Genomic DNA, 25,479 nt, shown 5'->3' on the forward strand with positions numbered 1-25,479 from the left:
CCCCGCTGCAGGCCGCGGAGGCCCGCGGGCGGCCCCGGGGGCCCCGGGGCTATAAGGGAGCGCGCGGGCCCGCCGGGCTGCGCTGGGCGCCTGAGGGGCGGCGGTCCCCCGCCACCAAGGGGCCGGGGACGGCCTGAGGCGAGGCGGCGGGGGCGGCCTGAGGCGAGGGCCGGCGGCGGGCGCCCCGGCCTGGGCGCATCCTGGCGGCGGCGGGGCCCGAGCGGCCGGGCCTCCCTGGCCGGCCCCGGGGCCTGCCCTTGACCCGCCCCTGCGCCCCCGGCCCCGGCCTGCCCCCGCCCCGGCCCGCGACGCCGGAGGGCGGGGGCAGCCGGGCGCCCGTCCCGCCGCCCGGGTCTGTCCCTCTCCCCGGGACCCGCCGGTGACGTTTCGCACACGTGCGCGGAGGACGCGCCTGTGACTGGGGAGGCGGCGGCGGCGGGAGGGGGCGCTGGAGGGGAGAGGGGGCACCCACTTCCTCCTGCTCGCCGGCTCCCTGGCCTGGGACGGTCCCGGCGCCCCAGCCCCGGCCCCCGGCCCCCGCCAGCCGCCCCGGCCCCGCGCCCCGGCGCCCGCCTTCGCCCGGCGCCGCCGCTCCGCTCGGCCCTGCGGGCGCCCTCTCCAGCCGGCCCCCCAGCCGCCCCGGAGCCGGGCCGGGCTCGGAAATGCCCTTACAGCAGCAGGTTAGTGACCGGCACGGCCTGGGCGCCGCCGCGGGGCTGAGCCCGCGGGGCTAGGCGGCCGAGCGGGGTTTCCGAGTGGGAACGGGGGGTTGGGTGCTGGAGGGAAATGAGTAAGCAAGAAAAATCGAACTAAGTACATGCCCCGGCCTCCGGTCCTAGGATCCGCGGGGCGCCAGTGCCTGCCCCGGGGGGTGGGGGTGGCGGTCACGGGCGTTTTTCTTCCAAGGGGCCGGAGGGGTGGGCGATGGAAAACCGTGGGGGCTCCGCGCCCCGGCCGGGCGGTTCGCTGCCGGCCTTCCCTTGTGCTGGAGGGGGAGGGGGCGGGTCAGGGGGAGGGTGTCTGTAGGATTCCCAGGCCACCCGCCTCCCCCTCCCTTTGTCCCTGCAATTTAGAAAGCGCCTTTGAGAGATGATTTAGGTCACTATGCGGCTTCTCTTTTTGTTGATCCTAGAAAGAAGTGTGGCCCGGAGGTCTCCCCCTTTCTCCTTTATTCCCCTCCTCCATGCCTCCTGGCCTCACCTCGTGGCGAGGCCCCGGCGAGGCCGGAACCGAATCCGACTCTGTTAGGTAAATGGTGGGTTGATGATCCCAGTTCTTAACCTCGCCTTCTCGCAGGTCCAAGTGGGTTTGGTTTTTTTTTTTTTTTGGTGGATCAAGATGGAACAGGAGTCTTTAAGAAGTCTGCGTTTGAGCAGCACTTTGTAAATGGGATGGGTTTTGGAATCGTGGACATTATTATCTCCTTAGTGTTCCCCATTTCTCCCCCGGGTAGGATCGTAACTGCTCTCCCGTCCCGGAGACGCTCGCAGGGGATGTGTGATGTAGTCTCAGCCGGAGAAGCTGATGGTTTTAGTGACCAGGGCCTGCCAGCAGGGGGGAAACGGAGTACAGTACCTGCTCACACATGGGCATGTTCACCATAGAGTCGCAACCGCAAGAATATTCCACGCTTTTATTAGCACTAAATACTCTCACTGACTTGACCCAAACAGGCCTTGCCATGTTTTAAGCACAGTTGCCCCCTACCCAGTTCTATTACTACATCACAGTGCTAACCCGCAACAACCAGCTATTGACACAGTTCTTGGGTTGCGTTCAGATTTATGGCCGGGGGAGAGGTAGTTTTGATAATTGCTGCTTTTTTGGAATCTTAGAGAGTTCGTTGGGCCAGCTCTCCAAGACTGTCTAGCCAAATTTATTTGTAGTTCATTGTATTTCAGTATTTAAAGTACATATAAAAAAAGTATACCCTTTAAATATACCCTTACCACCTTCCAAGTTACTTCAAAACTTTATCCTTCTGGCCGTGAGATTATTCTTCCAGGAATATAAATGTTATTTGTATAAAAATTCATAAGCATTTTACCTAAGATCCTAATTATGCTAAATCATTGGGGAATCTATACTTTTAAGAGCTAGTATTTGTAATGTGGGGGGGGGGGGTATATGTAGGAAATTTATCTAGGCAATACAGAGCCTTGAATCAAAAGCTTCATTTAATGTTTTATCAAAATTATATTAGACTCCTATTTAAGTCTCATAGAATTTTCTTGGTATTCTTTCCCTACGCAGGGAGGACAGGATAAGGATAGCTAAGTGATTGACTGAGCAAAGATAAGACTTCCAAGCACTTGGTGTCCAAGAAGAGGTTGAGAACACTCTTGCTGGGGTGGTTAGACTGGCAGACCCACCTGGTTACAGTTCCAAGGTCTAGTTCAACAACATCTGATGCCATAACCAGGAGCAAATTCCTCACTTTTCATTAATGGAAGAAAAATACAGGACTACTACATTACTAGCTGGCAGGATGGCTCCTATCACAAGTAGTACAACCTTTGGCTAGTAACCTAATCTCTCAAAACTCAGTTTCCTCCTGTAAAATAGGAACAACAACAATAATAACCTTATAAGGTTCTCTATAAGTATTATGTAAGATAATGCATGTAAAATGCATAGCATAGTACCTGGCAAATAGTAGATGCCTAATAAAATTAGTACTAAGAAATCTCTTTTTTTTTATTACCTAGAGAAGTAGTGTAATAGCAGTGCACACTGTCCCTTTGTTTACAATATGTGAACAAAATTATTAGAAGTTTTCTAGTACAAATAAATTAATTACTTAGCCCTAAAGTAATATGGGTTTTCAAATAGGCAAAACACTGGAATCCTAGCAGTGGGTTAAGCAAGGACATAGATTTCTTTGTAGCTAGGCTAGAGTGGGGACACATTTAGGTCAGCTCATTCTCACTTTGCCTGAGCCCCCTCCTTCATTCACTCCATGAACCTGCCATATTTTTCGTGCAGCCTATGCTCAGTGGCTTTTGTTAGAGCTGAACTCCCAACGTCAGCTACATCAATTCCATTTTAGACTGTGATCTGTGGGAAATGGAAGAATTCTAGAGAAACCATAGTCAGAGTGTCATTCAGTGGAGCAGAAGGGGTTCCATCATTTTCTGCATCTTCAATCTTCTAAAAGGAACCTGAAAGGATTTCCTTCCACTTCTAGAATATTTGGGATCTACTAATGCAAGAGACAATGGCCTATCACAGCTGATTTAATTTAATCCAGGCACAGCAACCTACTGATTATACTTTGGGAAAGAACCCTCAATGCTGGAAGTTTCAGTATAAGAATGGAAGAACCATAGGTGCTAGTTCAGCAGGGTCTCTTTTTTTCTACAGTATAAAAGAAGAAAAATGACAGGTTCCTGTGGTTCTGTACTCAATAATCTTGCTTCTGCTGAGGTGTATGGTTGATGCCAAGTTTAAGCTGGAAGAGAATTTTTAGTCGCCACATACCCCAAAATGGAAATTCTAATATAATGTGGTGCCCAACCTCGGGCCGTGCAAATAGCACCACTATAATCAGTACCCAGGGCGCCACTCTCCTCATCCCCTGAAACAAAGCACCCTTAAAGGTGACTGTGAGCTGAAGAACCCCAGCTTGCAAACAGGAAAGGATTTTTGTTTCTCCATAAATTGTCACCTTGTGTAATACTTGGAAGAGGAGATTCTGAGATTCATGTTGTGCAGTGTAAAGCTAACTTGAAAACAGAAAATAATACTCTGAGCTTAGTCATGAATAAATAACAGCACCTGGAGATTGAAAGACTGGGGGAAAAGTTATACTTATTTTCATTTCTCAGAGGTATAAAGGGTAGTTTTCTTTTGTCTCTTCTCTCTGTACTGCCATGTCCAAAGATGCGTGGTCCCCACCTCCAACCCTTTGCAAGAGACTTGGGCTTACTTGGCTAATAGCTTCCAATATTAATAGTTTATTTTTGGCTCATTTTCTCATTTAACCTGATTTACAGATACTCCGTTTTTTGTGCCCAGTTTACGTCTACTTTCCCAGGCTTAACCAACTCCCATTTCTTTTTACCAATCTCCTTTCTACTAACTTTCTAAAGTAGGATGAGGGAAACTCAACAATTGCCTATTCTCATAAAAATCAAGTCTCTCACAGATTCCCATGAAACCTCCCCCAAGCTTTGCAAGGTAATAAAGATAAATTTCAATTCTTACCAGATTATCTGTTTTATTTTGTTTTTTTAAGAGGGGAAGTCCCCCTGAGTTCTTTGAGGGTACTGAGCATGTGGGTTAGTGTGTATTTTATGCTTGTGAGCAACTCAAAAATGGTGTTTCAGGAACTGTATTTCCAATTGCTAAAAAACATTTTCTGCTAATCATTTTTCATGGAACTAAGAAGGGACAATAACTGGAAAGACAGAAAATGTAGGAAACCACTAATGGTATCTCCTTCCTCCTACTCTGATCCTCTCTTTGTCTTCAAAAAGTGACTTGGAAAATTTATGTAACACAAAGAAAAGTTATCCAACAGAAGTTACAAAAGTAACAGCTATGATGGAGACTGAACCTTAGTGGGAAGGGGCAAAATTAATATAGATGGCCCACACACATGACTTTTTACTTCCACATGGAGGAACGTGGTTTATTTTCTGTTCTCACTCTTGCTTCACTCTTCCCCCCAAAGCAATGTGCTTCCAGAATATATAAGTGCAAGAACTCATTCTCAGTCTCACCACAACCTTAACTGGGGGTTAGTCTTGAGCCCACCTCAGTATAACTTTGAACAACAAGTACTAAACCCCCTGGCTGCCAGATTTGGTATCACAAAGACCATGCACTTTGGTTTGCTGGAGGAGATGAACTTGACTTTGTAAACTAAGGCCAGGGTTTATGTCAGCAGGAAGCTGATAGCGGTAAGAATTGACAGCTGATGAAATAGGGAGGGGATGAAAAGAATAAGCAATCATTGACTTCAGTCTGCTTTCTTTACTTTAGTACAACTGTCTGGGGCCATTTGTAGTGGGCCAACATTCTTATAACTTGATAGTCCCTAGGAACAATGGTTTAGCATGGGTAATATTTGATATTTACGATGGTCTTTGAATCATCCCATCTAAGAGCTGTAAAGCACGAAGAGTCATTATCTGACCGGTCCCCTTCATTTTGCAGGTGAGGAAAGGTCACGAGCTTGGTAATGGCAAAGGCAGAACTGAAACCGAGGCCTCCTGAATTCTTAGAAGAAAACTCATTTACCAAAAGAAGGGCAGTTAATGTCTCATAATGACTATAGGAGAAAATTGGGGTGTGTTTATACATCTGAGGTTTCCGCCAGGAGTGCTTCCATTTTTTTCAATGTACACACACTCTGAATAGCCTGCTCTCGGGTGATAACTCATTCCCAAAGATAGAAAATGAGTGAGGCTACTATAGCTGCTCAGTGGAAGGGAAGCTCTTCAGGGAACAAAAACTGGGAAGGAATGACCAGCTCTCATAAAAGCGTGATGTATGAGTATTTTTAAAGCTTTATTTGGTACTTGCAAATCGGGTCATTTTCTGTGGGTAAGACAGTTCTGGTGCTCAAGAACTGAAAAGGGAACTTCACGCATAAGGGAACCTAAAAGGACTTTGGAAACTGCCTTTGGGAAAAGGGATTAATGTGGCTCTAGTCCTGGAGGTTTTTCCCTCCGCCGTCCGCGTCCCGAGTCACTGTTGGGGATCTCCAGGTCCCCGGGCCCTTGCCCAGTGACATTGAACTAGGTGGTCTTCCTGTGTGGTGAACTCCAAGAAGATTTCTGGTTTAGCCAAGTGGCTAATCAGTTAACTCTTTCAAAGGAAGTCATCATCCCCTAAAAGCTAGAACTAATTTCCTTAAAATGTCTTCTTTTACTTGTGGAACTGAGAAGGCTTAAAAATAGAATCACGGCAAGCCCTGAAGCCTAAAAGTGAAACATAATCCAAGGTGCCTGTAATCCACCCGCTCGTTCGGGGCCGGGATGTATGGTTGATCTGTCACCCACAAACCACGTAGGTGCCACATATAAATTTGCTCTTAGAGCCGGAGAGCACTGAGTAGCAATTGATGAGAGTTGTTAGCAGTGACCCTGACTTCCTCTGGAAGATTTTTCGTCTTTCAATGGAAGAGTTGAACGCCCTTGCTCCTTCCAGCGGGTGCGTGCCTGGCTACCCTGAAGATTCTTTTGGCTCCTCAAGCGTGCCCTTAGCTGGCTTAGCTGGCTCAGAAGGGCTTCTCTGGACTCCAGGGGTCTCGGGAAACGAACTCAGGACCTACAGATTTTATCCCTTCCATGCCCTTCCCCATTTCTGATGCTCCAGGGCCCCAAGAATCTATACCCAGATTAGACTCTGCCTCAGATGTGAAACTAAGAGCAGCCTAGGATACCAGTCAAGCGATGGAGCCTAGAGCCAGATGCTTGGGATCTCCTGCCTGCTCCACTGCTTACCAGCTTTGGGCTTTGGGCAGATGACGGAATCTCCTCCCAGGTGAAATGGAGGGATGGTGTAGCTCGTGGGCTAGGAAGATTCAAGGAGTAAAGAGTAGAAGAGTGCCTCACACATGGGAAGACTAGGATCCATGATGGAATTGCCCTCCTTCTGCAGTGGTCTCCTGGGCTGTCCTTTCCTGATTTATTTTCTTAAAAAGCCCTTAGTGTTTGTTGAAACCCAATTGCACCTCTCTAGAAATGGCAGCCACGGCAGGCTTTGCACCAGGGTCATTGTATCTCTATAAGCTGTCCACTGACTTGAGGGAAGGAATAGGAGAATGGCTGTCTTATTATTAACAGTACTTTTGGTAATAATAACGCCATGAATAAAACCTTTATTTCTGTGATTAAGTGTGTTAATAAAGTCGCACTATTAACATAATTTCACTTCTCTACTGAGAACGATGGCTGAAGACTGAAAGGCAGGGTCGGGGCCTTGCAGCTCCCTGGACCTTGGTGACCTGGAGGCCATGGCCAATGTGGGGGGCTAAACCTGCCTCTGGGCCTCCCTCTCCCTTCCCCATTGCTCACTCACTTTTTTTTTAAAGTACCAGGGCTGGAGATTGAACCTGGGACCTGGTATGTTGAAAGCCAGTGCTCAGCCACTGAGCCTCATCAGTTCCCCTGAGTTGGTTTTTCGCTTGTTTGCTTGTTGTTGCTTTTTAGGAGGCACCGGGAACTGAACCCAGGACTTCCCACGTGGGAAGCAGGCACTCAACCACTTGAGCCACATCCGCCTCCCTCACCTTTCTGTAATGTAAGGCCCATTCCTCCTCCTTATCGCTCCCCTTGGCCTGGCGTCTAGAGGATGCTGGAAATTGCAGCCTTCAGTGACTGCTTCTTTGACTTATCAAATTAATTACAACCCTCTTCCCCAGTGTGTGAGGTATGGTGAAACTTGCTTTTCCCGTTTTGCTTCCCATTCCTTCCAACTCAGATCCTGGCACAGCAGAGTTGGTTTGCTCGTGGGTTTTCTCTTCCCTGCTCTCCCTGGCTTCTCTTGCCACCAGCCTTCCCCTGCCCTTCAAGGCCACATGGCGGGAAACCTGCACAGAGCCTTCGGCGACTCCCAGGGGGACTGAACCCCGCCCCTCGAGCGGCTGGTTCTTTGTGGAGCACCTCATATTCTGCCCTGTGTCCTAGTCATCCGTGTTCTTGACCTAATCCTCCTACGAAGCTATGAGCTCTGGGAAATCAGTGTGTGGCTTTCTCATCATTGTCCACACTGTAGACTCTCCAATATTTGAGAAGAGGCGTTTTCATTAGATACCTACAATGAGCTGGCTCCCAGTAGCCCTACTGGGGATACTAAAGAAGTACGAGACGTGATCCTGTGTTTACAGTCTGTTTGGGGCAGCAAGCTTTAAGCACAAGTTGATTTGCAAGCAAGACTAACCAGGAGTCAGGGAGAAAACAAGGCTCACCCAGCCCTCGGTGCTGCGGGGCCGGGCAGAAGCGCCAGAGGAGCAGGCGGGAGACTCCGGCAGGTGGGGAAGGAGGCAGCAGTGGCAGCTCCCATGTGGTCAGTCTGGGAGCACTTTGGGGTACATGCTTGAATCCTGCGGAGAGCTTTAAAAAAATACTGATACCTGGACTGCACGGCAGACTAATTAAAACCCAGGGGGTGGGTTTAAAGGCTGTCCCCGATGGTTTTTGTTTCTTAAATATATTTTTATTAGAGAAGTTGTGACCTTACAAAATAATCATGCACCTTGTGTGGAACACCCATACAACACCCCTCCACCAGCACACCACATTGCTGTGGACCATTTATTACAGATTATGAGATAATATCATCAGATATCTCCACTAACTATGGTCTATAGCGTACACTTGGTATATTTTTTCTATCTCTCCCTATTGATTTTTTGAGGTCTGGGGACCAGAGATTGAACCCGGGACCTCGTATGTGGGAAGCCTTCAATAACCGCTGAGCCACATTGGCCTCCCTGAATTGGTTTTATCGTTTGTTTTTGTTTTTAGGAGGCACCAGGAACCAAATCTGTGACCTCCCTCGTGGGAGGTGGCCGCTCAACTGCTTGAGGCACATCTTCTCCCTCCCCCTATTACTGGCTATAGTCCATAGGTTACATTAATTGTCTTCTTCCCATGCTTCTCCCCATTCTTCCTATCTTGCAATAGTGCTGTACATTTGTTCTAGTTCATGGAATGTCCCAGATGGTTTAATGTGCACCCTCAGTTGGAACCACGTGCTGGATAGAGAGGGGAGGCTGGGGGAAATGTCAGAAGCCCAGGTTGGGAGGTGGAAAGTAGGTTGGCACGAGAGGCCAGTTAGACAAGTTCATACCGGGGAATAATAGGTCTTAGTGTTGGGAATGTTGCTAAATTTGGTCTAGAACAGGGGTTGCTTTCATACAAGGGCATGGCAGGGAGTAAATGGGCTGGGCTGGGGTGGGTATGGGAATGGGGGCTAAGGTTGAACCAAGAAGAGATGTCTTATCAAAAGGGGCCCTCGGACCCTGTCTGGGCAACAGCTGCTTTTCGGGGAAGGCAGGCCCTGACTGTTGCCAGATCGTCAACCTTCTCAAAATGCCAGAAATCTACCAGTTTTTAAAAGTTGGCTTATTCAAAATGTGCAGGCCATACAAAATACATCTCTAGGTCAGATTTGGCTTAAGGGCCGCCACTCAGTGGCCTCTGATCTTTGGGATAATAAGAGCTAATGTTTATCGAGTGCCCACGTGTATTGAGGGCACTGAACTAAATGCTTTACACACATTAGCACCTTCATTCCACGCACAGCCTGTGATGTGGGTGCTATCAGCATCCTTGTTCTACGGAGAGCGAGGGGGCCCACCGATAAGTAAGGCAGCCGAAACTGAACCCAGAGAGCCTGGCTCCAGAGGATCAACTCCTTCCCAGTTTTCATCCCCTGTGGTCTCTGGCATTAAGTACAGAGTGGGGACCCAAGGCACCTGTCACAATGAAATCATCCAGTGTTTTCCAGGTCTACCTGACAATAATTGTCTGTAGCGATTGTTCCAGAAGCAGATTTTCAGGCTCCTCAATCGGAGAAGCAGCCAGAGCTTCTTATACTCTGGTAAAGCTTCAGGAACACTCCTGCAGGGACCGAACACAGGTAAAGGTCATTGAAGCTGGCCTGCCCAGGTGAAGGCAGGAGCCTCCTGGCAGGTGCTCATTGTCGCTCCTTCCTGCTGACCCCTGACCCTGGAGCTTTGGCACCTCATGCCCACGCCTGTGTTCCCAACTTTGGGGTTCCCAGGTCCCTGCCAAGGCAAACAATTTAAAGATGGATTACCCAAAACCCAAAGTAGGTGAGACAAGAAGGGGTGCCCAAGCGGTTGGGAATCTAAGCCCAGAAGGTTCAAAGTGTGGGCACTTTTGCGTGTATGCCAGTTGGGAGCCAGGGGGAGGCCGTGCCTTGGACACCCTGCTTTCAAGGGGTTGTTCTCCTCTGTAGGGGAAGGCTTTTCATTCCATCAGGTCTGAACCTGCTGGAGTGGACAGAGAGCCAGAAATTCCCCAGCGAAGAAAACCAGTACAACCCAGAGTATGGGGCCTTTGGAGCCAATGAGTCTGGAACCACAACAAAAAGGACAGGATAGAAATGAGAGAGAGTTTCAGGGAGAAAAGAAGTACAAGGCCAAGCTTTTTCACTCCTGGGGCCGGAAGAGTGGATGAGGCTGTGTGGAGGGAATGGTTGGGTTGGTTTGGTTACAAGCTGATTGTGAGTGACACCCGGGGACATCCAGCTTTCGAAGGGGCTGGGGCTGAGGACTAGAAATGTGGCTTTGACATAGAGGTTATAGTGGAAGTCTTGGTAAAGAACAGTGGCCAAGAACTGGTCTCCCTAGGTGAGGGAGAAAAAAAATTAAGGTGGTTGCCACCAAAACCTTTGATCATTTTCACTTCTCCCTCCGTTATATGAAAATGAGACAAATTCATCAGGTTGATTTTGGGGATTGATAATGTTAGGACTCCCACAGACGAGCCATCAGATGTTATTTATTGCTTGCTTTACCAGGTCTGAGCTTGGGCTCCCAGCACCTTTGAGAAAGCCTAGAGTTTGCAACCTCTCGAAGCCAAAGAGCCAGGTCGAGAGCGCTGTGCATAAAGAAAGGTCCTGTAATTATGTCCTGAACTCAGAGATGCTTCTTTTTACCATTATTTCCCATGAGCTCTGATCTTGCTGATTATTAAAAAAATAATAATAAAAGAAACTTATTTATCTTTTAAAGCTCTAGCATATTAAAGTTTAAGAATGAGTCTTTGAGTAGTCCCGCAGGAATGAGCCATGTAAATTCTAAGTATCTTTGTAATTGATTTTTAAATGTGTAACTTGTATTTAAGCCTGTTTGTAGCACTGCTCGAATTGACTGACTGGGTTGCTGTCTCTGGGTAGCTGAACTTGTGAGGATCTCACCATCCATGTGGTAAAGTTTTCAACCTTTCATGTTGCTGTTTTCCTCATTAGCACTTAGGACACCCTAATTCTGGGAATAGTCTCTAGGAGGCAAGGTTTTCCGCCTTGGAGACCCCAGACACGCATGGTAGGACCAGAAAACTTGCTGTGCCTCTCCCCAGCCGGTGACCCTTTGCAAATTATATCTGCCTGGCAATGCTGTCTCCTTCAAAGGGTTATAAAAATTAAGTGAGGGAAGCAGGCTTGACTCAATGGATAGACCAAGCACCTACCACATGGGAGGTCCAGGGTTCAAACCCAGGGCCTCCTGACCTGTGTGGAGCTGGCCCATGTGCAGTGCTGATGCACACAAGGAGTGCTGTGCTACGCAGGGGTGTCCCCCATGTAGGGGAGCCCCATGCACAAAGAGTGTACCCCACAAGGCAAGCTGCCCCGCACAAAAGAAAGTCCAGCCTGCCCAGGAGGGATGCCGCGCACACAGAGAGCTGATGCAGTAAGATGATGCAACAAAAAGAGATACAGATTCCCAGTGCCACTGACAAGAATACAAGCGGTCACAGAAGAACACACAGCGAATGGACACAGAGAGCAGATAACTGGGGGGGAGGGGGCGGAAAGGGGAGAGATAAATAAGATAAAAATAAATCTTAAAAAAAAAAATTAAGTGAGGTACCATTTATAGGAAACGCACTTTGCGTTCCTCACTTAGCCTCTTCCACGTGGTAGAAGCGCTTCAGTGTTGGTTGCATCTGAATTCTCTGTATTTTCACCCTTGTCAGGGTTTCCATTTTTAAACAGACTACTGAATGAGCATTTGTTGAACGTTCGCTTTGTAGAGAATGCAGTTCGGTATTCTGGGGTTTCAGAGTTGACCAAGGTGTCCTCATTGCCCTCAGGGAGCTCCTCCAGAGGCAGGGAGAGAAACACGCTCATCAGTCACCCTGAAGACAGGATAGCGGGGCGAGGAGGGCCCCAAGAAGGTATCAGCGAGGTTTATGGAGTGTCCGAACTTGGGGGAGAAGCCAGAAGCTTCAGGCAGTTTTAAAACAGGGTGGGTTTTGGCACTGTTGACATTTTGGGCCAGATAATTCTTTGTGGTGGGGCTTGTCCTGTGCATGGTGGACTGTTTAGCAGCTTCCTCGGCCTCTACCCAGGAGATGCCAGTAACTCACCCCACCGTATCAACCAGAACGTCTCCAGCCCACCATGCAGCGTCCCCCGGCGGGGAGAGCAGCGTCATCCGCAGCTGAGAACTGCTGAACTGGACCTTGGAAAATGAACAGAGTTAGGGAAGCATATTTATGCCTCTTGTACAGTATACATTTAAAAAGCAAATTACTCCTCCTAACCGAAGCTTAACTTTGGGGTGCCCAGCTCTCCAGCGGAACACCAGACTTGGAGTCACCGCTCTCACTCTAGGCGGGTGGTGCCGAGAAAGCACGCCGTGGCAAGCCGGCCAGCGCCCTGTCCGTGCTGAGGTGGTCAAAGTCTGCAGTTCAGGGAAGGCCAGGGAAGTTCTGCATTTACCATTTACTCACCTGGGTCATTGAAAGAACTCCTGCTTGGGATCGGCTCCGCAGCACAGGTGTCGATCCCAGCTTCACCCCTGCAGCGGTGGTTTGGGCACATCACCTCCTTCTAAACCCTCTTTCCTCGCCTGTAAATGAGGGCGTGGCGGTCCCCAGTCGGGGTTATGGTGACAACTAAATGTGTTCACGCAAGTGCCAGCTTCCGCACTGGCCCTGTGCTAAGCACTCTGCAGTGTTTGTTGTCGCCACACCATTTGCAGAGGAATAAATAACCGTCCTGTAAATTATGATCACAGTCATGGAACAAGAAGTCTTGATTAGTTGAAACTTTTATAAATATGTATATAATTAACCTTTTTTTTTTTTTTTAAGTTACCTGATTTTTTTTTTTTTCTTGAAGACGAATAAGGGAAAAAAATTAGCCCAAATTAGACTGGCAAGAACTCTCTACTTCAGCACTAGCCCTGAACCTGGGTCTGCTAAAAAGGAATGTGCCAATTTCACAGCCATCCTGTAGTTTACAGGTTCAGTGCCCCCCTGTTAAAAGGAGTGGGAGGGGGACTGGCGGCTCCTTTTGAGGCGGGAGGGGTCTTGCAAATGTCGCGGGGGGCCTTTCGGCTCTGCTATGGCCGGCCTCCTCTAACCTTGTCCCTCTGGCCACTGCTGGACATTTCCCCTCCCCTTCCCTCCACTTTTAGCCCAAACACCTTCTGGTTACAGTGACAGTTTCAATTTGCCACCTGTGGTTGATTATATTCTAGAGGTTGGGAAAGTGAGGCAACCCCGAGTGGGTTCTTCCTGCCTTGCTTTAGGCGGCGAGGATCAGCTCTTCACATTGCTCGAATTGTGAAGTTTCCTGCTCCTCATAATAAGGGCAACCAAGTGTGGCCCTTACACATTGAGCATGTCAGAAGAAGCTCCTGAGCCGACTGCCACCACGCCATCCTGTCCAAAACCAGTGCTGCCCTTCTCCCTTCTGGCTTTGTCTTTGGAGCAGAAGAGATTGAAGGAGAGTAGTGCTACGTGGTCACGTGTCATAAATATTTATTAGATGGGTGCATAAATATGTCTGGGTGGAGCTAGAGCAGTATTGCCACATTTGACAGGAATGGCGAGCCAAGTGCTGAGCTCTGGTTTTGCTTTTCAGTCCATGTAGTGTACGCATAAGGCCGTCAAAATGGCCGAGGTGGCTCTGGATGCTGGCTTTAGGTCCCCTGGTATTTTTGCACCTTAGGTCTCAGTAGGAATGGGTAGGGTCCCCAACTTCCTGTGATCAGGAACTCAACTTGATGTCCCTGGAGGACTACTTCCTGTTGATCAGAGCTCTGATAAGCTGATCATGTAGAATGCAAATTTACTAATTTACCCTGAGGGAAAAACAGCCAAGCAGAAAATTGTAAAAATTGGCCTTGCCTCGTTTTCCTGGTCAGAACATCTGCAGAGTTGTGATAAAGGAGCCGAGTGATATCTAACAGTACAGCCCACCTATGGAAGCTCCCTGCAAATGCACCTGCAGAGGCGGGACTGCTGCTGCCTGATGAAGGGACAGAATGGATGCTGTCGTTTGCTCAGGTGACTATTTCTATGGCCCGGTTGTGGTTTTTTCTTCTTCAGGAAATTACTTGTGTTTTTAGTACATGCTTGTTATTTAAAGAAATCAAAGGAAGCGGACTTGGCCCAGTGGTTAGGGCATCCGTCTACCACATGGGAGGTCCACGGTTCAAACCCCGGGCCTCCTTGACCCGTGTGGAGCTGGCCCATGCGCAGTGCTGATGCACGCAAGGAGTGCCGTGCCACACAGGGGTGTCCCCACGTAGGGGAGCCCCACGCACAAGGAGTGTGCCCCATGAGGAGAGCTGCCCAGCGGGAAAGAAAGTGCAGCCTGCCCAAGAATGGTGCCGCACACACTGAGAGGTGACACAACAAGAGGACGCAACAAAAAAAACAGATTCCCGTGCCGCTGACAAGAACAGAAGCGGATAAAGAAGACGACGCAGAGGATAGACATAGAGAACAGACAACCGGGGCGGGCAGAGAAATAAATAAATAAATCTTTAAAAAAATATATATAAATCAAAGACTAGATAAATAAATGTAGTAAAATTTAAAATGCCATCTTCATTCCCTCCTAGTCCTGCTTCCCTTCCCAGAGGATGGTGGAAATATTATCTCATTTTTTGTTTGTGTTTCTTTAATCATTACCACCACCAACTGCTACTACTATTACTACTACTGGCTAAAATTCATTGAGTGTTTTTCTGTGCCAGGAATTGTTTTAAGCACTATACATGGAATTTACTAATTTAAACGTCATTGAGTGGGTATGATTATTCTAATTTTATAGATGATAAAAAAGATGGATTAGTAAATTTAAGCATCTTTCCACTAATTTGCATTTCTGTGAATTGCCTCTTTGGATCCTTTGTTATTTTTGTTCACAAAGCTCTTTATCATTTTCTTCTTGATTAACCGGAACTTTTTAGGCAATATAGATATTGGACTCTGGTATGTGTGTGTGTAGTAAATATTTTTTTCTCGGCCTATTTTTCTTTTAATTTTTCTATGCTGCAGCTCTACAGATACCTTGCTCTTTTGTGTACATGTATATAAGCTTACAACCTTTATACTTTGAGTTTGGTGGCTTGCTTTGGGAAAGCCTTGCCTAATCCCCAAATTCTAACAATGTTTTTCTATTTTTTCTTTTCATGGCTTCATGATTTTATTTTGATCTTGACCTCTTTGGAAGGGTGTGTGTGTATGTGCTGAGTGTGTGGTGCATAAGGACATAAAGGTGTGACTGATTTTTCCCAAATGGATAGCTTTTCCCCGTGAATTTGAAACGTGGCTTTCGCCACGTTGAAGCTGGGGTGGTTGTGGTCTGAGCCTCTTTCTAAGGAAGTAGCTCACTGCTTTCAACACAGCAGCTCTACCGAAGCCTCTCTCCTCTTGTGCTTGCATTTTTTCATTAAAATTAGGTTTTGCACTTTTACAGGTTGGGGCTCCCTCTCCCCCATCCACTGTGAATTCAGGCTTGTAAACGAAATAAGAATCCCCGACACCTCCTGGGTGACTGGCGCCGCGAGTGGCTCGCGTTTTTCCCGTGTTTTATCTAATAATACGCCATCCTGGGGGCGGGCACTGAGATCCTCTCCTGTGAGTGAAGAGGGGCCGCTCGCGCTCAGCGCGTTGTCCAGGCAGGCTCCGGAGCCTCCTCCAGTGGTCACTAGGGCTTCCCTGAAGTCCTGCGGGGCGCACGGCGGCACTGCAGAGCGGAGCGTGCACAAGGCGGCACTGCAGAGCGGAGCGTGCGCTATGCGAGTGGAGACCCGCCGGGGCCTCTTCTCAGGGGGGTATCCTGGGGTGTCCAGGGCATTGGTACAGACCTCGGGGGCCGTCACGGTGCGATCCCGGGGTGCAGTCAGGGAAGGCAGGTCCCGCACCACGTGCTTTCTGTGATCCTCGCGTCTTTAACCTTCCCTCCATGTAAGATGGTAAGGTAGAGTCCGGCCTTAACGTGGGGTGATGCGCACAGCCCCTCGGGGGAGCGCCTGCCTTTTCAGGAAAATGCAACAAGCCTTAGCTCTGGTGGAGGAGGGAGGTCTGATGGGTCTAGAGATGCTTCCGCCACGAGGCCTTTCAAACGGGGTGGGGGGGGGGCTTTCGTTGGTCTGCATCGAGATCAATCTCCCTGAGTCCCAGGCTCCCCTTGCCCTCAGGTGGTTGCCTTTGATTGCGATGCTGCCAGGTGCCCTTGTTGGTTCCTTAAGGGTGAGTAGGTTTCTTTGGAGAACTTTGAAGCTGTCTTCTAACCAGAAGTCCAGCTGAGCTCCCACCAAGAGGCTTGGGAAAGTAATCCTATTTATTACTAGTAGAATATTGATTTTTGTGTGTGTTAAATGGACCCAGGGGCCCGTGACCATGACTCCATTTGAAATTATAATTTAAAATATCTAACAGAAAAGCCATGCAGAAATATTGCCCAGAATAGAAATGATGAGATGCTTGGTAAATATCTCATGTGCATGTAATGAAGTTGGCAATTTTGGGGGGGTGCAGTTTGTTTTCCTATCCTAAATCCTCTAGTCTACCCTTGTTTCAACAATCATTGGTCTAAAGATAGAGGAATGGGTATTAAGTCTTCCAGGCATTTAGAAAAACCTTATAGTTTTGCCTTATTTGTCTAGTCAGTCCCCATATTCTATTACCTGATCTTGTGTTGTAAAATGTAAGGCACTTAATCAAAGAATTCTCATCCTTACTGCATGACTACACTCTCGATTTCGTGAAAGCAAGCCTTCAAGGTTTCCTTCCAGAAAGGTGAATGTGTAATCATGTTATTATTTATTTAGCACGTGCCACCCCTGCCTCCTTCCTTACGTCTCCAGCTAAGGCTGGAATATCGACTCCATTCGCAATCTCCGGGTTCGTGGGATCTGATCACGGCCGGGCCTCGCCTTGGGATCAGAGCAGCAGCGAGCCTGCTGGGCCGGGCTGGCTGAACCGTCCAGCCCCCGCGGCTCAGCTCTGCTCCGCCACGGCTGTCCCTCACACCCAGGGCTAATGCTGTAACTCCGCCCTGCCCTGTTCGCGGGGTTTTCTCTGCATTCCCTTTAAAATATACTTTAACATCTCCCTTCCCATCCCCCCAATACAACCGCCCTGGCATCCTGGCTTTTTCCATTCCCGGCACATGATCTGTGCCCTGTAACTGTAGCTCTGCTGTGCTGATAATCTGTTGAAATTAGACCTAGAATCTAAACGCGGCTCCGGCTCCGTGAAACGATGGGCGAGACATTTTTCTCTTCGGTAGTCTGTGTCATACGCTACCTTCCTGACTGTGACGTTAGGGGAAGAAATGTGCCAACACGCGCGTGAAGGCGCTTCAGCCGGCCGCCCTCTGTAAGGCACCGTGCCGGCTGCCTTTCGTGTCTGCAGGGAAGGGGCGAGCTGTTCACCGCCGCCACCGCCTGCCTTCCCCAGCACGCTCAGCCGACTTCAACCTAATTGCGTTTCTTATCACATAATGGGAATCCTGTTTGCTCCTCCAGCTACTTGTTACCCCTAAGGAAGCTCTGTAACGCCCCCCATGAAATGTTTCATTTATGCTCTGTTGACTGAGCTACCTAATCACTTTGCATTGACTCCTCTTTCTCTTAAAGTTCAAAACAATGATTTGCTGCCGAAACTACTGCAAAGTAGGTCCACGACAAATGTGACTCCATTTGTGCCTGCAGGCGGGCCAGACAGCACGGCCATCACTTGCGCGCAGGGAGACATCACTTGCGCGCAGGGAGATGGGGGCTGCGCGCAGCCTGGGGTGGCTCGGCCCACTCGGTCACTCTTCGGCTCCCGCGTCTCCCCTGTCAGACCTGAGCCATCCCCAGCCGCGCCCTGCAGCCGGGGCCCTGGAGCCCTCGGAGGCCCTGGGGAGGCGCCTGCCTGGAGTTGGGGCGTCACTGGAGCTAACTGCACAGAGGGCACGTCCCAGTGGGCACCGGACCTCTTCTGCCGCGCCCCTTCCTGCCCTGGGCGAGCAGGGATGGCTCTGTGCCTCCTCTTTGGAAAGTCCTCAGGGTTAATTAGAACGCTTATTATTTACATTTGCCTTCCTGGTGGCCGTCCAGCAGGCCGTGGTTCCCGGCCAGTGAGGTGGGGCAGCCGGCTGCCCGCGTGGCGGTGGGCACAGGGCTCCAGGGAGGGCCCGTTTAAAGTCGCTCAGAAATCGCGGGGCACGCTGCTTGCGGGAAGCTGGGACTCTCACCCCGTCCTCAGCAGCTCCCTGAACTGCCTCTCGGCTCCTGGCGCGCGTCTGCGAAACGTTACGTCCGTGCTGCGGTTGAGGAAACCGAGTGGCGTCGGAGGGGCCCAGCGACCAGCTCCGGCGCTCTCTCAGGAGCGCGGGTGCCGAGGGCTGCTGGCGCAGCAGGGTTAGGTGCAGATTTCGCTGTCATTTTTCCCCTCTCTGGTTTTCCTCAGCTGCCGGGCAGTGTTATTTTTAAACACTGCGCAGTTACCAGGGGAAAGCCCAGATCCCGGAGGTTCCCCTAGACCCGCGGTTCTCTGCCGGGTCGAGCCTGCCCGGCAGGAGACATTTGGCAACGTCTGGACTCATTGGTTGTCCTCGTTTGGGAGTGGAGGTGGCTTCTGCCATCAACGGTCAGAGGCCAGGGGTGTGCTAAACACCCTGCAGGGCCAGAGGCCACCCTGCAAGAGAGTCATCTGCCGCAAACGGGCCAGTGCTGCCGAGAGGACTCTGCCTCCTGCGGGCGGCTTTTCTGCCTTGATTTCGGAGCCACAGCTGCTCAGACAGGGTGCATTCACTCTCCACGTTCCCGTTGTATTCCCCAGTCGTGAAAATCTAAGACCGGTTCTGAAACCATAGGGCGAGGAGACTCGTTCTTCCAATAGTTGGAGATCCAGTCAGAAACAAGCCTTCTCTTCTGTATTTTGTTTTAAGCATCACATAACCCACGTTGACGTTTTAGGTTTTGTTTTGTAAGTGCTAGAGAAACAGTGGCAAGCTATGCAAATGTTTTTACTGCACTTTAATTGTTCTTTTTTATACAAATAATACTTGGCTTTTTGTTCTTACACATTGATTTCTAAGGGAATTTTACTGTTTTTTATCTCTTTCATGTTTAGCCAGCCTTTTTGGTTGAATAAACCATAAGTTGTAACATGAACCCTCTGTTATTACGGCACCTTGTTCTAAATAGTCATGTTTTGAGCATTCTGCTGTGGTTTATTGAGGTTTAAACAGGAAGTTTGTTTATATTTTAAATATAGAGTCTACTCTTGAATTCTGGAATATTAAGTAGTGTTGCCAGGTAATATATAGGACACTAAGTTCAACTTGATTTTAGATAGACAACAAATGCAATATTTGGGATGTGCTTACAGTAAAAATTGATCCATTGCTTATCTGAATTCTAATTTAACTCAGTGCTTTGTATTTTCATTTGCTACTTCTGACAACCCTAGAGGTAGAATTCAGGGTAATTGGAAAATATCAGAAAATACCAGTCATGTGTGACATCTAGCTGCAAAAGTTTATCTTGGATATTTTACTTTACAAAAGTGATTTTTTTAAAAAAAGGGAAATAATTTTCTGAAGGTATATAGAAAATTTGTTCTACAATCACCTTTACTGGTCTTAAAGGGTTGCTCAAATAAGCTGGAGTTAGTGATCTCTTAGATGATGTTCAGGAGTGTCATATTAGACCTACGAACTCAACTCTACAGGGGAATCCTGGGTGGGAGAGAGAATCCTTTTAATGGGTTGGCTTCTAGGGGCTACCTAGAACTCAACTTGGAAGGTTGTACAAGACCTAAACTCTTCTGTACATAAGCAGTAAAATTCATTCTAGAGCCAAGGACCCATTACCTTAAATGGGATAGGTTGGTTGTTGAGAAAAAAAATTAGACAGGCTTTGGAAAATGGGAAAACAGAAGTCCAACTGAAATTCTCATTTAAAATATGTCAGTTACAAATGTCGGCTGAAAGCAAGCCCAAGACTCAGTAGTCTTCATCACGTCTCTCCATTGTCTACTTTTTGGAAGGAAAGCAGCAGCCACGGGATGCCAGCCTCTGTACATCTTTGCGGCCCCAAAATGGGTCCCTTGCAGAATCTCGCTGCCTTCAGCCTCGCCTTGGGCATGCTGCAGCTTCGGGGGACGACCAGCCGAGGCGGCTCTGGTGGCTGACCACACACCCCCTGGCTGCCGGTCCGTCCCCTTGGCCCACCTCTGCTTTGAGCAGCGCTGTGGCAGTGCGTTTCTGAGCTGAAATAATACACCTGTATCTCTCTGCTCCCTCATGCCTGCTCTCTGGGATCATTTCCCACATGAACTACCCACACCTGAATTCTTGTCTTGGCCTCTGCATTTGGAGATAAACAGCCTAAACACAGACACCCGTGAAGAAGAAAAACTCGATACAAAATACTGGCCAGTTATTTGGCCTCAAGTCCCTGGCTGGCTCCACAAAATTTTCCATCTTGCCTAGAAATTATCTGCTCCAGGTGGTGGGAGGTAGGTCTGTGGACTTGGAAGTTTTTGTAAAAAATGTTATCAGTAGCTACATCAGGTTTGTTTGTTTTTAAAATTTGTCTCCATCTCCACACCCCCCTAAATTTATCAAAGGTGCCCCTGTGTGTGTATATCTGCTCTGTACGTTCTGGGGGAGACACAGAAGGTGAGGCTGCTGGCAGCCTGAAGGAGCTTCGAGTCTAAATAAGAAGTCAGAGCCACTAGAAATACACCAGAGGGAACCACTGAGGTTTGCTTGAAACAGAGTGTGTGGCACAGACCATAAACTCACAAGTTTAGGGGAGATGTGCTGCTGCACTGAGACTGCGTCCTTGTCACCCGTGATGATTAAGCAGTGGCCAAATTAGTGTAGGTATGGTTGAATGAGATGATTTATGGAACCTCTTCAGCCCTGAAATTCTCCCATCCTGAGGGATCAGTGTGACTTGGAAAAGTAAGACGTGAAAATGGGTGAGATGGAGGGAAGATTCTGGAAGGTTACAGGAAAGTGAGCAGAGGCCAGAGAGTTTGTGGGAAGGAGTGGAGGGAAACGTTGAACTTGGTGTAGGATGGTCAGGTGCGTTGAGGCACAGGGAGCTCTTTACACATTTGAGCCAGGGGCTCATGATACGGAAATGTTCAAAAAGATGTATCAGACAGTGTTGTGCAGGATGGAGGTCGGGCCAGGGAGACCAATGCTTTAAAGAAACGTGTTGTGCAGTGAGAAGGGTCCGTGCTAGGCTTATTCCTGCCTCAGGGCCTTTGCACTAGCCCCACCCTCAGCCCAGAGCGGCTTTGCCTGGCCTCTCCCTGTGCGACCTTGGCTTCTTGCCCGTAGGGAGGACTCAATGCAACTGCCGCTTCAGAAAGACCCATGCTAGCCTCCAGCCTGAAACGCCCCTCTCCACCAGTTACTTCACCCTATTTCCGTTTTCTCTTCTCCATGTGACTCACCATCCAAAATTAAAACCTTGTGTACATCCTAGAGCCTAGAAGGATGCCTGGCCCTTACAAGGTGCCTGACGAATGTCTGCTAATCGACTGAAAAACCCGAAGGAGGCCGGCAGGGGTGGCGGCACGGAGGCCTGGGCTGCGGAAGGTCACCTGAGGAGAAAGTCAGAATCTATCCGTTGACTGAGACCAACTCAAACCTTTCCCGGCTGTCCATTTGCGCCGTGCGTGGTGCTAATCAGAGCTCCGCTGTCACAGCATGAAGACCCGGAGCTGACGATCGCACAGCATGGGATTCATTGCTCGGGCCCCTGATAGAATTCCAGGGGCGTGTGAACTTGGTTGGAAAGATAACTACTTCTTTATTTTTACTACCCTCTAAGAGAAATTGAGCATCTCCTTCCATTATGAAAGTCAAAAAAAAAAAAAACCACAGTAGTAGTGGCAATACCTGAGACTTTGTCACCAGCAGAAATCACAGCTATTTTCATATCACATTACACCGATGACGGATATTGTCTCCGCTGCTCCTCACTACTTGAAAGCTGCAGTGATTTTTAGACCTGCTGCTGGGTCTTTATATTTAATGCATAATGAAGAAGCACACAAGAAATGACTGTCGTACATTTCCTTTTGACATTTTGAATAGCTCTGTTTCCATTCAAAGTGCCTCCTTTGTAATGCTCTATGTTTTATTTTAGGGATGTACCAAGAAAGGTCCAGAAGGACACAGAGTCCATGGTACAAAAAAGTTGAAGAAGCCCTGTAGAATTATGTAAAACGCAGTCCTGTCATCTCATCTTCAATTCCACGAGTGGGGATTCCTATCAATAGCGACCCCTACCTACCCCCTGCCCTGGGCCGAAAGTTCACAATGGGCTTCTCGTGAGAGCTTGTTTCTTCACAGTTGGGTTGGAGGAGGCACTTGCCTTGTCAGAACCGTAAGGGGAAGTTACAGACTTTGATGATTGAGCAGAAAAATCTTAGGCCAGCTGGTCAAAACAAGCTGGTCCTGCCTTGTGGGAGGAGCAGCGCCTTCCAAATGATCTTTCATTAATTAAAAGCAGCCTGAATTTTATTAAAGGAAAATAGCCATGAGCAAATCTGTGTTAGGGTATAAAGAAAAGAGCCACTCCTGTGGGAGTTGGGAGGCTTGGGTTCTGGTGAACTTAGCACAAAGTAGCCAAGAACTCTTGGACAAGCTAGGTAGTCAGCAGTTGGTGATCTATACGATCAAGAGCTGGATTGTTCTCTAAGATTGAAGAATCTCTGAACCTGAAGACACCATGATCTGTGGCTTAATGAGGTAGAATTTCGGCTGTGATACCAAGGTGTCAGAGGAAAAATGTACGAGTAATACATCCCAGTTCCGTTTCCACCTGTGCCGCCGAAATCTTAGACCCACTGAAAGCATCTAAATGTATCCGTGGATTTTTCAGAATTACCAAAAGTGCTCTGTTTGCTCTTTCTTGGGGAACTATATAGAGAAACCTGCTTCTTCATTTTAACAGTTCAGTAGACAGGAGGATTCCAGGTCGGCCCCGCACGTCTTGCCCTCACACCCCCATCGAGGCTGCCATCCTGCATGCCCCCTTGGCCATCCTTGGTGTTCGCGAGTCCGGGGCTCCTGCTCTTAAAAATCAGTGACGGCGCATGCATATAATCCGAGCACGGCAGGGGATGGAGATAGAGGACCCGGCCCAAGGCACAGGGACGTGGCACCAGAGCCCTTGGCACAACTACCCCGCGCCCTGCACTGCGCCACGCCACGTACAGGTGCAACCCAGGATGCAGGAGGGCCTGCTGGGTTATTTAAGACTGTTTTGGAGTGACGTGTTGTTCTTTGAAGGAGGTCCGTGACATGTTCATTTTTCGCAGAGAGGAACTTGGGACCTACATTGGTTATAGCTTGTCCAAAGTCATGTCAAAAATTTTATTAGTCAACCCAGAATATGTGGGAGGCTGAGTATTGCTTGGCCTTTTGAACTGACAGTGAGACCGGACTAGTTGGGCATAATAAAAGTCATCGAAGTTCGCTAAGCCAACTTGTTAACTTTAAAAGGAAAGAGTGGACACAATGAAATTCATTGAATTGCAGAACACGTTAATTAAAGGGATTCAGGAAGTACAGAGAATGGGCTCCTTTTGTTGCTGTATAATAATAGCAGTTGTTATTATTATTATCATTATTATTATTATTCCAGCTCTTTCTTTGCTTTCTTTTCCTTCCCAGCCTCTCCTTGGAAAGGGAGAACTTTTTTTAAAAACTAAGATTGTACCCCAAAGAATTGTATTTATCAGCAAGGATTTTTTGACATTTCTTTTTGCATGTTTACAGAGGAAAGGAGATTCTAGATTTTCTTCCTCTTTCTCTGGATATTAAATGATTTCTCATTTTAGTAGCCCTTTTCCCCTCCTCCCTTAAAATCGCCAGGCAAGAATGGGAAAACCTAAAGGCAGAGGGGCACACGGCTTATGATTTAAGCCCTTCAAGTCCTGTGAGGTTCTAATATGGGCCTCTATGAAAGTATGACAATTACTCCCATTTAGGGAATGAGAAAGCTTTCATACCTTTTTAATATATCAGAAATCATTATTCCCAGGGTGATATGTACAACTGAGAAATAGAAATCTCTCGGCTGGACTTAGCTTATGTGGAAAGTAAAGCGCCAATCATCGCCAGCTACCGGTGATGGGGAATTTTGAGTAGAATTTGTCAGCTTTTGAAAAGGCATCGGACGCGTAAGGAGTGCCGTGCCACTCAGGGATGTCCCCCGTATGGGGGAGCCCCACGTGCAAGGAGTGCGCCCCATAAGGAGAGCCGCCCAGCGCAAAAGAAAGTGCAGCCTGCCCAGGAATGGTGCCACACACAGAGAACTGACACAAGATGACGCAGCAAAAAGAAACACAGATTCCCGTGCCACTGACAACAACAGAAGCGGACAAAGAAGACGCAGCAAATAGACGCAAAGAACAGACAACCGGCGGGGTGGGGGGGGGGAGATAAATAAATAAATAAATCTTTTTTAAAAAAAAAAGAAAGAAAAGGCATTGATATAAAAGGAGTAGTTTTCATTTCCTGATCCAGGATCAGGCTTTTCTTATTCTGACTTCTATTTATTTATTAAATAGAAGGTTTATTATTTGAAGAATATAAAAATCAGCTAATGCAAATCAAGTTTGGAAATAGAACCGAGCAGTTTAGTAACCTGTAGGAAATGTGACATAATTCTAAGAAATGTCTGTTCCATAGTATTTATATATTGTTTTACTTATTTCTTAAGGCTGGCTAAGGTTGGTAAGATGTATCGTAGAGCCTTAATGTTGTTTAGCTAGGGAGAGTGGAGAGCCATTAACGTGGAGAGGCTCCCAGAGGCGGAAGAAAATCACCCACACTTTTTATTCTGAGCATGTATGAACAGGAAGAAATGGAAGTCACTTAGTTTTGCTTTTCAGTTTGTTTGTTTGTTTGTTTTGTTTTGTGTGAGAGACATGAAAATAATATGAACTTCAAACTTTATTTTTGAAAAAATTAAGAACATAAAATCTCATTACAGTTCAGCAGATTTAGTTTTGCAATGAGCTTGCTGTGGAAGGGACTTAGACCCTCTGCTCACTCAGTCCTTTTGCTTTATGGTTTAGGAAACAATGTCCAAGAGAAATACCTTGCTTAGGGCAAGACGAGTGGTAAGCAGTCTCGTGGTCACTCACGGCCTTTCTGTGCGATCTGTGCTGTGGAGTCACGCTTGGGTATAAGATTTATTTAACGACATGTGTTGACTCTCAGGCTATTTGTGATGGTGAATGCCACAGATTTGACTGGGTAATGTGATATTTTTTACCTGCTATAAGTTAACTTTAGCCTTTAGCATGGTGTGACGGAAAGGGCACTAAACTTGGATTCAGGTTTCAGCTTTGACCGTGGCTTTGCTTCAGCAAATCTGAGGGCCCTGTTTCCTTAATCTATAAAATGGGAATAATCATACACACCCAAGTAACCTTACACATTTGTGTGGATTAATTTTAAAGGGCTTTGTAAAACTATAAAGGACTATATAACCATAAGGTTTTT

At 48.0% G+C, this 25,479-nt stretch overlaps 1 protein-coding gene across 1 annotated transcript in view; it reads left to right on the plus strand.

Moving 5' to 3' along the window:
- The first annotated feature begins 540 nt into the window (after window positions 1-540).
- E2F3 (E2F transcription factor 3) overlaps window positions 541-25,479 on the plus strand; it is a 69,525-nt gene continuing 44,586 nt past the window's right edge. Inside the window, exon 1 of the mRNA XM_058285301.2 lies at window positions 541-680. Coding sequence (XP_058141284.1) covers window positions 663-680 — 18 coding nt within the window. The 5' untranslated portion in view covers window positions 541-662. The remainder of the gene's footprint in view (window positions 681-25,479) is intronic.

Source organism: Dasypus novemcinctus, chromosome 22 (assembly GCF_030445035.2).
Source record: "Dasypus novemcinctus isolate mDasNov1 chromosome 22, mDasNov1.1.hap2, whole genome shotgun sequence".
NCBI lineage: Eukaryota > Metazoa > Chordata > Mammalia > Cingulata > Dasypodidae > Dasypus > Dasypus novemcinctus.